Source organism: Prionailurus viverrinus, chromosome D1 (assembly GCF_022837055.1).
Source record: "Prionailurus viverrinus isolate Anna chromosome D1, UM_Priviv_1.0, whole genome shotgun sequence".
Taxonomy (NCBI): domain Eukaryota; kingdom Metazoa; phylum Chordata; class Mammalia; order Carnivora; family Felidae; genus Prionailurus; species Prionailurus viverrinus.
In genome coordinates this window covers 6665550-6681806 of record NC_062570.1, presented here as the reverse complement: position 1 = coordinate 6681806, position 16257 = coordinate 6665550, and the positions used below count along the sequence as shown (strand labels likewise).

The window sequence follows — 16257 nt, the reverse complement described above, 5'->3', positions numbered from 1 at the left end:
ATGACACGACCGTCTTTGCAAACTCTCGTGTGGGATCCCTCCTCCTCTACTGAGAACGCACGTTCTGATGTAGCACCACCCTGGAACGTTAGGCGCCCACGCCAAATAACAGAAAAGCGAAAGTTCGTGACAAAACCTCAGGGTGTCTGTCTCCTCTCCACCAAACCACCGCAGACGACAAACTTCGAAACACAAACCAACCCTCACCAAACAGCACCAGGAGCCCTCGGCTGTGCCTGCGGCCCCGAGGTGGCACCGAGCGGCTCCCGGAGACGCGTTCCCACGGGTCACAGGGCCCAGAATTTCTGAGGACCATTACAGCATCCCCCTCCCTCTCCGAACGAGGCCCGGTGAGCTCATGCAGCAGGCTGGGGGTGGGAGCCCCACTCCGCAGTTCTCCCGGGCCGCGTGCAGGGGGAGCAGAAGGGGAGCTCGGGGTGGAGGGGGGGCGGGGGCAGGTGGCAGGGTCGGGGTGTGCGCAGCGAGGGGCGCCGAGTTTGGGGAGCAGGCAGCAGGGTGGTGTTGGGGGTGGCGAAGAGTTGGGCAGGGCAGACAGATCGCGGAGCCAGAGGGGGTCCGCGAGGTGAGGGGGGGGGGGGCGACCCGGCTCAGGCGGGAAAGGGGGCGCAGGAAATGGGCGCCAAAGGGAGAAGTGAGAAATTGCGGAGGAGGAAGTCGTCCCTGGAAGAGGAGGGGCAAAGGGGAAGCGAGAAGGGAGTGTTTGCACTTTGGAGAGCGCAGGGCCGGAGCCTCCTCCGAGCCGGGAGGGGGCGGCCGACGCGCCGAGGTCCCCGGGGTGGAGGGGTGGGGGCGGCGGTCCCGGCGGCCCTACCTGAAGCGCTCCTGCCCCGCCGTGTCCCACAGCTGCAGCTTGATCCTCTTGCCCGGCTCGATCTCCAGCAGGCGGGAGAAGAAGTCCACGCCGACCGTGGGGTCGCAGGCGGGCGAGCGCAGCCCCGGGAAGCGGCCCTGCGTGAAGCGGTGCAGGAGGCACGACTTGCCCACCGTCGAGTCCCCGATCACGATGAGGCGGAACTGGTAGATCCAGATGGTCTCCATGGCTCACGTGCCCCCGCGGGCCGCCCCGCCCGCCTGCCCTCCAGCTGCCGGGCAAGTTTGGCGGCGGGAACTGTCCCTTCAGCACCGCCCGGGCGCCCGCCCGCTGGCTTCCAGCATATTCCTGCGACTGCAGCCGCCGCCTGGTCCCCGCCCTCTCTGGAGGGAGGGGCGGGGCCCGGCCGGCCGAGGGGCGGGGCCTCGGGCCAGGGGGCGGGGCGCGCGGGAGGGGGCGCCGGGCTAACTGCGCGCGACTCCCGTCCCCGCCCTCGGTAAATCTCTTTCCCTGAAAGCTCACTGGGCGCCGCCGGGAAGGTGGGTGTGGCGAGAGGACGTGACGGCAGCGGCAGCCAATGAAAGCGAAGCAAGGACTCCCCTCCGCGAGGGTCAGCCAATGAAAAGTGAGAATCGTTTTCTTACGGTCGTGGGGGCGGGCTTGTCAGAGCCAGAGTGGGCTTCTGCGAATGGGTCACTTCGGGGGCGCCTTTCTTCCCACGAAGGCCCTGCCCCTTCCCACGCCCCTGAAGGTGCCCGCCGACGGCGTCCTGCAGTCTAGCCTTGCTCAGCGCCGCCTCCCGCGCGTGCTAAGTCGAAGGAGTTCAGAACAGAATGGAAAAAAATTTGCAGAGCGAGGTCTGGATGCTTCTAGCAAGGGCTTTGGCCATTGCTCCTGCCGCCGCCGTGTATCTTCTTCCAGTACCACGAAGAGTGAGAAAAAGACCAGGTATCCTCTACATCCTCTCTGGGGACTTGCAGCCCCGAGAGATACAGAAGGGACCAAAAAAAAAAAAAAAAAGTGAGATTTTGAGATGCTCATAAAAGCTCCCATTCTCCTGACTTCGTTCTGTAAATCGGAAAAATCCTATACTTGGCAGAGTCAGCTCCGGGATCCAGATAAACCAAGCACACCTGAATTCTGATGAGATCTTACTACTTCTCCATGCCTTTCTTAAAATTGAATAATAGTGAATTCAAGGTTCTATCTTTTTAAGTGTATTTTTTGCTAAAATAGAGTTCTCAATAAGTCCACCTTTTTTTCATGCCCGCATCCAAACTTACACTATTGTTATTCATTCTCCCTTTCTTGTTTTGGAGGCAAACGTATCGCTTTCAATATCTCATTTAATTCCCTGTCACCCAGGGGATTTTGGACTCCCTCCCCCCCCAGTTGATCTTTTTGTCATGCTGTTTATATCTCATGCCTCCTTGTCTCCAATTGTTTCTATTCCTCAGTGTATACAAACATGCTCAAGAGGTCACAGTCCTAAAGCCAAACAAAACATCTCTACATATGCTTCTTCTTTAGATTTTTGCCTTCTCCATTATTCTCCTTTTCAAACATTAGGAAAGAACTACCTATACTCATTTCCTACCCACCAGTGAGTCTTCAGCAGCCTTCTCCATACCTAATGTACCTGTGAAATTATTTTTTTTTAAGACTTTATTCTTAAGTAATCTCTACACCAATGTGCCGCTCAAATTGCAACCTGTAGGTCAAGAGTCACATGCTCTCCTGACTGAGTCAACTGGATGCCCCTCTGAAATTGCTTTTGATAGGTTGCCAGGGATTTTCTGACTATCAAATCCTCTACCCTCTCCTCATCATCTGTCTTTAGGTATCATTCTTCTTGACCTCCCTGTAGCTGTTGTGGACTATAATCTGTTGTTAAAAGCTGATTGGCTGACCCAGCTCTTTTCCATAGTTCTCTTCTAGTCTTCCTCCAGGTAGGAATGGCCCGGTGACAACAGAGATCTGAGCAATGAGACTTTAAGTAGGGCTTTTGGTAAACCTTTTGCTTTTCCAACAAGGGACTGACACCCATACTGCCCTTCACTCTTTCTCTTTTGCTTTTCCTTCCTACCTGGAAGAATAAACAACCATCCTGTGACCAGAGAGATGAAGGTTAGATGCTAAAGATGTTAGTGGAAGAGAGAGGAAGAGCATGAGTCCTCTGTGGAGTTGTTGATCTCTTGTGCCAGCTCTGGACATCTTGTTTGAGGCAAACCAATTAATCCCTGTTTAAGCCACCGATGGTTGGATTTTCTATAAATTCAATCTAGATACTTTTGTTTCTTGGTTTCTACATAAGCATTCTTTCCTAATCTGTATTTTTTAACCTTATTCACTGACTTCTCTTTCTGCCATTCATTTCTTAAATATTGAAGTTCCTAAGAGACCCACTTTTCCTCTCTTTACCCTCTCCTTCCTTTTTCTATCACTTTGAACTACCTCTGGTGACGTTATCAACTCTGGTGACTTCCGTTACTCCCATACCCAAAACCACATGTCCTTTCCTGAACCGCTACTCTGTCTTGAGACCCACATTTCCAGAATACCTCTGTCCTTAAGTGTTGGATACACATTTCAGATTCAACACATCTGTGTTGGTTAGGATTCTTTGAAACAAACTCCAGTCAGGGTGATATAAAAAGATAAATGCACTTATCCTAAAGATACAGAGGTATTTTTATACAATCCACAAGCAGGAATGTAGATGGTGTCATAAAGGAATTGGAACTAGGAAAGAGAAAGCTGTAAGGAACACAGGCAGCATGTGTGTCTGCCTCTCTCATATTTACTTCCTTCTAACATCTGCTTAATTCTTACCTGTCTGTGAACCAGCTCTGTCTCCTCCTTAGTCCATTTGGAAGACTATGGTTGCTGCAAGTTCCATGTTAGATATCTAGACACATCCAGAGACCAATTTCCATTTTTCTCCAGAGACAATCCAGTTGGCCCAGTTTGGAACGGGTGTTTATATCAAAGAGATAAGGCCAGTGAGACAGGAAGATGTAACAAGCCAATCCCTTTGGATGGGGTATATGGCATATTAGCAGTTCTGGAAGAAGGATTGGTCAGTGGCTTCCCTTTGTGTCAAAAATATAGCCTCTATAGTGTCCAAAAGTGAATGTAGATTTCTTGTCATGTTTCCTTTTCCTGTATTTTACAGGTTAGTGTATTTAGTGTCTGTTGTAGCTCCCTGGACAAGTGAGAGCTTGTGCCCCTGAATCTAGGGGCTAGAGGTTTGTGTTTGTATAAGGAAGAGATGAAATTGATCTAAAGGCAGCAGAATGTAGAGCTAAGGATAATCTAATACATAGCATCCTGGACAAAACTAAAATGGAAAGCAAGATAGGCAGCTCAAGTGAAGCATCTTAAAGAAACTAGGTAGATGGAGCAGAACATAGCTACAAGCCAACAGGATGGAAACGGGAAACCAGCCCAAAGAAAGGCTTCAATGAGAGGTCAGAAGCATAGCTTAATTAGACACCGTTAGCCAGAAGAAAAGGCATGGGACTTTTTATAAGGTCCCCAGCCTCAGGAGAGATCTAACAAGGATCTAAGGTAAGGTAGTTTAGACACAGCATTCAGGTGATTAAGATAGAATAAAAACTTCATCCATGCCAGACTCCCTTCTCTCCTTTGGCATACTCAGCCAATCATTAAACCTTGTTATGTTTACATCAGTGGTATCTTTCAGATTTATGACCTTTTCTGAACTCCCCGCTGTCACTGTCTTTGTTGAGTCTCTTATCATTTCGGACTGTACTGCTCAGGAACAGTAGGCATTGGTTTCCTAGGCATTGGTTTCCTAGGTCTGTTGTAACGAAGTACCACTAACAGAATGGCTTCAAGTAACATTGTCTCATAGTTCTGGGGGCTACAAGTACAAGGTGTTGCCAGGTTTCTTCCTTCTTTGGGCTGTGAGGGAGAATCTGTTCCAGGCCTCTTGCCTTGCTCCTAGTGCTTTGCTGGCAATCTTTGGCATTCTTTGGCATGTAGGTGTCCCATTCCAATCCTCCATTGCAACATGACATTTTTCCTGTATCTCTTCACATAGCCTTCCCTCTGTGTATGTGTGTGTCTGCGTCCAGATTTACCCCTTTTTATGAGGACACCAGTCACAGTGGATTAGGGCCCACCATAATGACTTCGTTTTAACTTGATCATGGGCCAAGACTGTTTCCAAATAAGGCACGTTCTGAAGTCCTGGAGGTTAGGACTTCTTTGTGTCTCTTTTGAGCGATATAATTCAGTCCATGACAGACTCCCATTTAGTTCTGCATTGCATCTAGAATTATGGCATTGGACACTTTTGATGACTCATTCACCCTAGGATGAAGTCTGAATACCTAATTGTGTGATATACCTCCAATCATAATGTGGCATCTGTGATCTAGTCAGTGACTTCTCTACATGACATGCTATTCATGCTACGCTTTTTTCCCCCATGCCGTTGCGTCCTCTCATTGTATCCCTTTCCCCCTCCAACTGGTCAGCAAATTTCTATTTCTCTTTCAGGGCCCAGAACAAATATTACCTCTGCTTTGTAATCTTTCTAAACCATTTATATCCCCAAGGAGAACTTATTCTTCACTCTCTGTGTTTCTACAACAGTTAAGCAAAGAGTGCTCTGCACTTCTGTGCTATCTCATATCTTCTATAATGTATTTCATTTTGAATGACGGCTATTGGTTTGACGGTCTGGTAGACTGTAAGTTCCTCAAGGCCAGATGCAATGATTAACTCATTGTTATTTCCCCAGCACACACACAGCTAGTGCATGGTGGTGCTCTATAAGTGCTCACTGAGTGGAAATGAACTGTTAAGCAAAATTCTCTATGTCCCTGAACTTCTATGTATATGCAGTCTGCACATAACCTGATGAGCTTCATAATGAACTAAAATTGGTTAAGTTTATGATTAATACTATGATTACTATAGATTAATATTATATATTAATATACTATATAGATATAATATAGATTAATAATTATTCAAAGGCAAACTTTAGTATCTGCCTTTGAATAATCCATGAATAATTTTAAGTATATTTGGATTATGCCTGCTGGTACAAATAATGTAATATTTTAATTAGAAATGTTGTATTTGTGGGGCGCCTGGGTGGCGCAGTCGGTTAAGCGTCCGGCTTCAGCCAGGTCACGATCTCGCGGTCCGTGAGTTCGAGCCCCGCGTCAGGCTCTGGGCTGATGGCTCGGAGCCTGGAGCCTGTTTCCGATTCTGTGTCTCCCTCTCTCTCTGCCCCTCCCCCATTCATGCTCTGTCTCTCTCTGTCCCAAAAATAAATGTTGAAAAAAAAAAAATTAAAAAAAAAAAAAAAAAAGAAATGTTGTATTTGTATTTCTGAAAGTTTAAGCTTAGAAAATAAGGCACATAGGGGCTCCTGGGTGGCGCAGTCAGTTGGGCGGCCGACTTCGGCTCGGGTCACGATCTCGCGGTCCGTGAGTTCGAGCCCCGCGTCGGGCTCTGTGCTGACCGCTCAGAGTCTGGAGCCTGTTTCGGATTCTGTGTCTCCCTCTGTCTCTGACCCCCCCCCCCCCCCCCCCCCGTTCATGCTCTGTCTCTCTCTCAAAAATAAATAAACGTTAAAAAAATAAAATAAAAATAAAAAAGAAAAGGCACATAGGACAGATTAAAAATTTTTTTTTAATGTTTATTTATTTTAGAGAGAGAGAGCACAAGCAGTGGAAGTGCAGAGAGAGAGGGTAACAGGATCCAAAGCAGGCTTTGTGGTAACAGCAGAGAGCCCGATGTGGGGCTCCAACTCACAAACCATGAGATCATGACCTGAGCCAAAGTCGGATGCTCAACCAGCTGAGCTATAATTCCATGTATGAGCGAAACCATATGGTATTTGTCTTTCTCTGACTGCCTTACTTCACTTAGCATAATACTTTCTAGCTCCATCCATGTCATTGCAAATGGCAAGATTTCATTCTTTTTTTTATGGCTGAGTGATATTCCAGTGTGTGTGTGTGTGTGTGTGTGTGTGTGTGTGTGTGTGTGTGTCTGTGTGAATGTCTATGTGTGTGTATCACATGTTCCTTATCCATTCATCAGTCAGTGGACCCTTGGGCTGAATCCATAGTTTGGCTATTGTTGATAATGCTGCTATAAACATCAGGGTGCCTGTATCCCTTTGAATCAGTATTATTGTATCCTTTAGGTAAATACCTCGTAGTGCAATTGCTGAATCTTAGGGTAGTTCTATTTTTAACTTTTTGAGGAACCTCATGCTGTTTTCCACAGTGGCTCCACCAGTTTGCACTCCCACCGACAGTGCAAGAGCGTTCCCCTTTCTCCACATCCGTGCCAACATCTGTTCTTTCCTGTGTTGTTAATCTCAGCCGTTCTGAAAGGTGTGAGGTGGTGTCTCATTGTGGTTCTGATTTGCATTTCGCCGACGATGAGTGATATTGAGCATCTTTTCATGGGTCTGTTAGCCATCTGTGTGTCTTCTTTGGACAGACATCTCGTTCTTGATTCCACTTTTTCTCATCTCTCCATAAGTATCCCCTCAGCGAATTCTATAGGGTGTGTATTCAAAATAAGTCTAGATTCTAGTCATTTATCAGCACTTCCACCTCTGCCGCCATGTTCCAAGTTGCTGTCATCTGTAGTCTGGATTACTGGAATAGTATCTAATTAGGTCTTGCCCTGCCGTTACTCTTGCTATTTCAACCTGGAAGCTACCACCCTGCAAGATGTAAGTCAGATCTCGTCAGTGCTATGCTCCAGAACTTCTAATGGGTTCTGATGTCACTGCAGAAGTCTAATTCCTTGCCTTGGTCTCTCATTACCTCTTGGGCCTCATCTTCTCGTCTTCACCTTCCTCTTTAATACCTTCACAACATACTGGCTTCCTTTTCTTTTTTTTTTTTTTTTTAGGATTTTATTTTTAAGTAATCTCTACACCTGGTGTGAGGTTGGGACTCACAACCCTGAGATCCAGAGTTGCATGCCCTACTGACTGAGCCAGCCAGGTGCCCCAGACTGGCTTCCTTCATGTTCCTCAAACAGGAGAGGCAGGCTGCCACCTCAGAGCCTTTGTACTTGCCCTTCCCTCTGGAAGAGCTCTTTCCTTCTGTCTTTGCATAGCCTGCTCTCTCACCTCATCCAAGCTCCAGTCGAGTGTCTTCATTTGACTATATTTAAAACTGCCCCTCTACCCCCTTGTCTGCTTTATCTTTCTCCTTAGCACTTACTACCATATAACATAATATGCATTTTACTTATTCATTTTGTTTATTGTTTGCACCCCCCCAAGAGAATGTAAGCTGCATCAAGACAAGGATTTGTGTTTTGGTCTGTTTTATTCACAGTGGTACTCCAGTGCCTACCACATCACCTGGATTATCACAGGCAGTAAACAAATATTTGTTGAATACATTTAAAGTTTCCGCAAGTTTCCTTCCAGAAGACAAAATCAGGGTAACTGATACGGGTTTTTTTTCCCCAAGATTTTATGTTTAGTAATCTGTACACCCAACATGGGCTTTGAACTTACAACCCCAAGATCAAGAGTTGCATGCTCTACCGGACTGAGCCAGCCAGGTTTCCCGATAAGGGATCTTTAAATTGAAAAGGTAGTGACATTTAATTTCAGATATGAAGACTGAAGACTTTGGATGGGAATTAAAGAAAAATGTTTCTGGGTATGGAGAATAGAGAAAGAGTTTTATCAGTTAGAATTTTGTATTTGTAAATGGAGTGTTTTGTAATCTTTTCCTACCAATGATTGATTTTGATAGTAAATTTGGTGTTGAAACTAGCTGTTCTCCAAGTGGTTCTACGGGGAGTCGTGAGATGGATGACTGAGGGCTCCATATGAAGTGATTAATATCCTCACTACCCTCAATACCTGATCCTCAAAATCAGGAGCTGATTACACTGGAACTAAAGTTCTCATTTGTACTGATTAGCTAGCCTCATTTAACCATCTTATAGGACCTTTTGAGACAAATAGGGTTTTCCAGAGTGTATGAATAATGTGGACTGAAATAATTGCATAAAATTAGAAGTCAGTTTGAAATGTGTGTGCATGCCATTCTCAACACTCTAAAAAACTATGATCTCCACAATTCTTTTCTGAATAGGGTGGTTCATCCAAAGTGAATCAGAAGTCAATTTACACTTTAAAAATATACTAATTTTCAGAATGCCTGGGTGGTTCAGTCGGTTGAGCATCTGACTCTTGATTTCAGCTCGGGTCATGATCCCAGGGTCATGGGATTGAGCCCCACATTGGGCTCTGTGCTGAGCATAGAGCCGGCTTGAGATTCTCTCTCTCTCTCTCTCTCTCTCTCTGCCTCTTGTGCGCACTCTCTCTTTGTCTTTAAACAAACAAACAAACAAACAAAAATTTTCTACCTTGTGTAGGCATTGTTTTTATTTTGTTATGTTTGCCCCACAAGAGGCATGTGGATGGTAGAATTTCCTCTGTATACCCCTCTGTACTTAGAAGATACAACTCTATAGCCATTGTGTTGTGAAGGCTTTTGTCATTTCTCAGTTGGACCAATGTCCAGTTCTACTCCCCATCTCCAATACAGTGAGCTTATATAAACATTCAGGAATTTAAACGACCTCAATAAACATGGGGAGGGAGAAAAAAGCCTGAATCGACAGAGTTTAAACCTGCAGTGGTTGGGGGGAAAAATAACTACATTAGGTCATTCAATAGAATGGAGACTCAGATGAAGCTGAATTGTAGGAAGATAAAGTTATAGTTCGTTTGCATGCTCGAAGCAGTAGGCTGAAAATACTTGCCCGCTAAAAGAGGAAGAACTGATCCAAATGATAGCTGGCATATAAGAGTGATTCAAATATGTGTGTACTCCAGGAAAGTATGCACATCCTTTCGGACACAACATGCATCTGAGTCTCAGGACTTTTGTGAGAAATACATATGTGAGTGGTGAATGAAAAATCTCCCAGAATGCGTAGCTGAATTTGTCACGTCGTCCCTCTGGAATGCCCATGGTGGACTTCTTATATCAATTGGTTGTAGTCTTGTAATAGTGCCTGTCTGTCTCTCTTGCTTCAGAAGTCATTCAAGTTGACTAAATTCTGGTCAATTCCATTTTGTATATATCTTTCAAATCTGTCTATACTTTGTCTTTCCCGGTACTGTTGCCCTGATTTTGACACTTAACATCACTTACCAGAATTGTCATAAGCTCAATTCCTCTGGTTTTGTCCAACTCCCAAAGATCTTCAAGAATCTTTCTAATGATTAGAATAATCATATTACACCTAGCTAAAACTATTTCAAATATCCCATGTATATACATATACACAACACTTAAAGAATAACGTCTAAACTTATTAGGATGGCATAAAAGATATGCTTTGGTACCATGGGGTTTTCCTTCATCTTCTATTTTCTGTTCGCTTTTACATTATTATGCTATATGTGGCTCCTGAAATGCCACGGTCTAGCTCAACACCATATACTTTGCATCTGTAGTGTTAGCATTAGATTAGGCCATGAGTGACAGAAACAACAAAATAACAATGACTTACATATGAGGGAAATTTATTTCTCCTTCGTGTAAGAGAAGCATGAAGTTGCACTGTCTAGGGTCAACAGGGTGGCTTTACAAAGGTAGGGACCCAGGCTCTACCAACATAGAGGAAGCGCAGCTCTTAAACCCAGAAGAGAAACTGAATTCTTTTGACGTCGTTTGATCCCTAGCATCAAGCTGTAGCTAAAGCAAGTTATACCCTTGGATTTTTCAATTGGACGTGTGCTCGTAACTTCAGGCCACGGTACCTAAGGTGAATAAGGAAGAAAATGAAGATGAGAAAACTTTGATAGACTGAGTCCATGGGTAGGTGCTCTTTTTTTTTTTTTTTTAATTTTTTTAAATGTTTATTTATTTTTGAGACAGAGAGAGACAGAGCATGAATGGGAGAGGGTCAGAGAGGGAGGGAGACACAGAATCGGAAGCAGGCTCCAGGCTCTGAGTTGTCAGCACAGAGCCCGACGCGGGGCTCAAACTCACGGACCGTGAGATCATGACCTGAGCCGAAGTCGGACGCTTAACCGACTGAGCCACCCAGGCGCCCCATGGGTAGGTGCTCTTAATGAGGTGATGCATGTGGCAGTGCACTACTTGGGTACAGAACCTGGATGGGCAGCAGAGAGATTGAGGTATGAGATTTGTGAGTTAGGAAGTAAGCGGAACCGTTTCTGGTGATGATATTTATGATGCGACTCTGGAGAGTAGGTACCTCAGGTGGTATAGATGAAAACTGTCCATAAAGAGGAGGCAGTCAAGAAAGTGAGAGGCCGGTGAGTTTGATGGCTTCATATAAATGCCCCTTGGTGTAGGCCAACGACATCACGTCAGAGTTTAAGTTAGCAAAAACAGGATTGTCGGAAGCTGAGGTCCACTTCTCTTCTGGTTCGGTCTTTCCTAGGGATAGATCTTAGTATGAGCTCGGGGAATAGCCCATTCAGTCATTCTTCCAGAAATATTATTTGTCTGACTTTGGATAAGTATTTTGAGTTCAAGGTCATTCTTAATGCCAGGTACCTGGGGTGTAGTTCAAGGTAGAGTCATAAATATTAATAGTGATCTGGGCTGGGGATAGGATTGACAGCTTCTTTTGAGGGCAGAAAAGTCTGGAAGGGCGTGGAGTTAGGTCAATACTTTTGGGTATGGCCTAGATTCTCCTCAGGGAGCAGTTTGGAATTCATTCTAGCACATAGATGCAAGGGTCTTTAGGACCCCAAAGTTCGATATAAGGAAGCATGAATTTAGGGTCTTAACCTGGAAAATTTTTACATCAGATGAAACTACACGTCTGTCTCAACCATTCACAATGAAAATACATGTCAGCAACTCAATGAGTTGTAAAAGTTTATAATTGACAAGCAAGTTAAACATTGGTATCTGTCTTTCATGGGTAAGAATTTATTGTTAAAACAGTTGACTTTTTAGAAGCATTTCTTGTCTGAAAATAGAGAGCAGAGTAGTTATAATAGAAACATTTAAAAGTGATTCACATTTAAGATGGTTAATTTTTTGTTTGTTTTGTCTTATGGCTAGGGACTTGTAATCTACTGGCCGAAGAGCAGTATCATAAGGTACAAATTAAAAAACAGAGGGGCTGGAACATAGTTTATCTTTATTCCAGTGGAAATTGCTATCTGTTTTATCAAAAGGCCATTTCTACCAGTGAACAGGTTATTCACAAATGAAGAAATATAAATGGCCATTAAGCACTGAAAAAAATGCCCAACTTCACTAGTAATCAAAGAGATGAAAATTAAATCAATGATATGCAGTTTTTACCTATCAAATTGACAGTTTTGCTGAGGGTGACTAACCTGATGATCGATCACTTTAGTTTTCCCTTACCTCACTTTTCCCATCACTGGAAATTAAATGACTCAAACGTTAGGGTATAAATCATAACAGTGAATTTCAAGCTCATTAAAGAAAGCAATGTTGTTGGAATCTCTAAACTGAGAATGTAGCAGCAAATTTTCCTCTAATTCCAGACCTAAAGCATTTAGAAAATTTTCTCTACACAAATGCTCAGAAACCAATATTATTGAGGCAGAGCAAAAAGAAAGAATTGGCTCTCTTCCAATTCTAAACCTTCTCAGATGCCATTTTTTCTCATTGGAAGTCCACCAAAGAGTGTTTGGGACCTATTCACCTGATCAGAGCCAAATGCTTGGGCTCTTCTTATTCCTTAAGAAAGGATGTAGCTTTTACTACATTTTCTGTCAGGCAGCATTTCATTAGAATAGGCAGCCTGAAATGTAGCCTGCATTCTTCAATTATGCTTCCACAGAGTCGCTGCAAAAGAGTGCCCATTTATTTTTGTTAAATACACAGAGACCTAGTGAATGTTGTGTGTGTGTTTTTAAGATTTTTTTTTTTAATTTTTTTTTCAACGTTTTTTATTTATTTTTGGGACAGAGAGAGACAGAGCATGAATGGGGGAGGGGCAGAGAGAGAGGGAGACACAGAATCGGAAACAGGCTCCAGGCTCTGAGCCATCAGCCCAGAGCCTGACGCGGGGCTTGAACTCACGGACCGCGAGATCGTGACCTGGCTGAAGTCGGACGCTTAACCGACTGCGCCACCCAGGCGCCCCTAAGATTTTATTTTTAAGTAATCTCTACACCCAGTGTAGGGCTCGAACTTACAGCCCTGAGATCAAGAGTCACACACTCCACCGACTGAGCCAGCTAGGTGCCCTGAGACCTAATGTGGTGTAAGAGTCATTGTTATGATCCTGTTAAATATATTGAACAGAATTTCCTTAGCATCCTAAAGATCTCAAGAAGAAAAAGAAAAAAGGTTTTTCATTTCCTAAACCACCGTCTACGGTTCTCTTCAGATGATGGTGTCTGGCCAGTAGTTCTTTGACAGCTTGGATGGTCATGATTTCAGCCTTGTTTTCCAAGGCTTTCAGGGGGGGTCAATAGGGACTAAATATTATGTGGCCACCTGCTACCTGTGCCCCCAACCACATCCTGCCATACACACGTGCACGCTTTTCTTCTTCATCTCCATCCATGACCACCAGCATTGGGCTCTGCTCTTCAAATACACTTCCCACCACCTCCACACATGCCATCGTTAGAGCTGGAAGAGACCTGGAGGGTTATCCAGTCTAGTGAAAGCCCATCGTCTTAAGTTTAATTTTTGTCAGAGTGTAACAATATATAGTGGCAGTTTCAGCTAAATCCCCTATGCAACAGAGAACAGCTTCCAAAGCATCTTCAGGCCAAGGTGCAAAAATTTCAAGAGACCCCCCCCCCAAAAAACTCCTATAGCCCTGTCTATGTGGAGAGTGTAAAGTCACGGGTTGTGGGTGATGAGACATGAGTTTTGCAGAGAGCTGGTGATGTGCTGTGAGCTTCTCCTCCCCTCCCCAAGGATGCCTGCCTCACCTCCAGTCCAGGGAAAGAGCCTCAACAGGACCACTCACAGAGTTCAATATGTGCTCCCAGCAGTTGGGGAATGTGTGTGTGTGTGTGTGTGTGTGTGTGTGTGTGTGTGTGTGTGTGTTTAATTAATGCTTATTCATTTTTGAGAGACGGAGACAGAGTGTGAGTGAGGGAGGGGCAGAGAGAGAGGGAGACACAGAATCCAAAGCAGGATCCAGGCTGTGAGCTGTCAGCACAGAGCCCGATGTGGGGCTCAACTCACAAGCCATGAGACTATGACCTGAGCCCAAGTCGGAAGCTTAACCGACTAAGCCACCCAGGCACCCCAGTTGGCGAACGTGTTTTAACTACACCTGAGAAATCTAAAGAGAGAGGGGCTGGAGGATCAAAGCAGAGGTCGCGATGTGTTGGAACTAACCTGCACTTCTCTACTTTGTTGGGGGGAAGGATGAGTAAGTGTCTTCTGTGGACCACAAGGAATCGTGCCTGTGAGAAGCCAGTGTGGAAATGTCCCCGTGTCCCCTGCTGCGGGCGCACCACTGGATGCCTGCGGACTGTGGAAGGGGCAGCCAGCACCGGTCAGAAGACGGAGGCTTGCGCCCACGTCAAGGGACTCGCAGCCGAAAGCTTTCTAGTGATGTGGGATTTGTGAAGACTGCACGAAGTCTGCCAAGCTGCCCAGGATTTAAAAAAAAAAAAAAAAAGCTGGTTTAAAATCTTCTCTGAGACCGGAGAGCATAATGGCCACATCGCCACCACAGTGCCCGTTAGGTATGAATTCTTCTGTTTTCCTTTCCTTTCTTTTCCATGTCCTCTGACCCTGGAACGGCCAAAACCCAGGGTTGGCAACATGAGGGAGGGGCAGCACTAGGTGGAGTGGAGAGCGGTCGCTGCCTTCCTCCTCCTCCCCAAGAGCAGGCTTCTGGCTGCAACAGGCCAGAGTTGGGGGTCAGGGATTGGAGACTATCCTCGAATTGACTGTGTGTTGTGTGGCCTGAAGAGAATAAGCGGACATTTTATTATCTAAGGACGCCCTGAAACTAACTGGTGTGACTTTTTACCTGGAGCTGGGAGACAAAGGGTGCCCCAGAGTGGCTGTAAGGGACCCAAGGGAGCAAAAAAGGGCCTCTCAGCCCTTGTATTGTACAGCACCCTGTGCTGTGGCCTTCGCTACGCATCCCACCAAAGCCTATAGAAGGCACGCTTCACCGCACACAGGTGCTATTTCAAGTAACACGCTACTGGGTGTCATGGTCTATCAACGTCTCACCTTCTAACTGTCACAGCTCCCCACTCCTTCCCGAAAATCCAGGCCACACAATCCCAGATTCCTATCCTTGAATATTTATTGCATACAATCCTTTCAGGTACAGATAGATAACAAAAACCAGCCGAGCTGTTTTAAGTAGAAAAGTATTTAGTGCAGGAATTCAGTGGTGGACACTGCGGACAGGGCTGGAGGGCCGGGCTGTAGGTGGGGACGCCAGCGACGACTCCTAGAATAGCACTGGCTCCTGGAGCTGCCATGTCTGCTCTAATCAAGATGCTGGGGGAGGGAGGAGGAATCAGCGATTGACTCCAGGACCATCCCCTCCCAGCTTGGATACAGGGACCAGGGTGGCTGCCGCTAATCTGCTGGCTCCAGAGCCATTTTACACTCGATATCTCCACAGCAGCAAAAAAAGGTGCCATACGTGTTATATATTTTTTAAAAGTTTATTTATTTTTGAGAGAGACTGAGTGTGAGCGGGTGAGGGGCAGAGAGGGGGAGACCGTGAATCCGAAGCAGCCTCCAGGTCCGAGCTGTCAGCACAGAGCCGGACTCAGGGCTCGAACTCACAAACTGTGAGATCATGACCCGAGCCGAAGTCGGACGCTCAACCGACCGAGCCACCCAGGCGCCCCAGAGGCCATGTGTGTTACATACTCAGTGTCTCCTTGACTCAGTCCTGAATTCACGTGTCTGTACATGCATGTGATTGATAAAACTGAAGTCTTCCAGAGACATGGGTGAATGTGATTTTAGCTTTCCATCCGCTACACAACCAGAGAGGCACATGAGATTAGGATACTCAGTGAGCCAATCCACTGCACCTGCTCGACCATGGCTCTTTCTCACTTGATACACGTTTTGACTTGGTGGATTACATGCGCCAGCAGCTTCCCAAAAAAGGATGCATAGCCAGGAATTTTTTGAGAAATTTCATGTCTAAAATGTCTTTATCTTCCTATTTACCTAACAGTTTGCCCTAGTGTTTAATGGTTGGAAATCATTTTCCATTAGAATTTTGAAGACATTTTGGTATTTTCTCCTGGGTTCCAGGGTTGTGGTTAAGAAGTCCATTGCGATCTTGACTCCTACATGTTTGTGTGGAAACGACTGGCTTTTTCCCCCTCTGATCCACTTTTCAGATCCTTTTTTTATGTGTGGTTTTATAAAATGTTACAGTGATGTGACTTTCTCTTTTGCTGTGGATTCCTT

General features: G+C 45.5%; 2 protein-coding genes across 4 annotated transcripts in view; one reads left to right on the top strand and one right to left on the bottom strand.

Moving 5' to 3' along the window:
- The window catches only part of RAB39A (RAB39A, member RAS oncogene family), a 30821-nt gene extending 29762 nt beyond the window's left edge, over positions 1-1059 (bottom strand). The window contains exon 1 of the mRNA XM_047878811.1: positions 833-1059. Within this exon, the coding sequence (XP_047734767.1) occupies positions 833-1059 (227 nt within the window). The remainder of the gene's footprint in view (positions 1-832) is intronic.
- A 143-nt stretch (positions 1060-1202) lies between these two features.
- The window catches only part of SLC35F2 (solute carrier family 35 member F2), a 102283-nt gene continuing 87228 nt past the window's right edge, over positions 1203-16257 (top strand). For all 3 annotated transcript variants that reach the window (XM_047878810.1, XM_047878808.1, XM_047878809.1), the window contains exons 1-2: positions 1203-1457; positions 14223-14546. The gene's annotated coding sequence lies outside the window, so the exon portion shown is untranslated. The remainder of the gene's footprint in view (positions 1458-14222; positions 14547-16257) is intronic.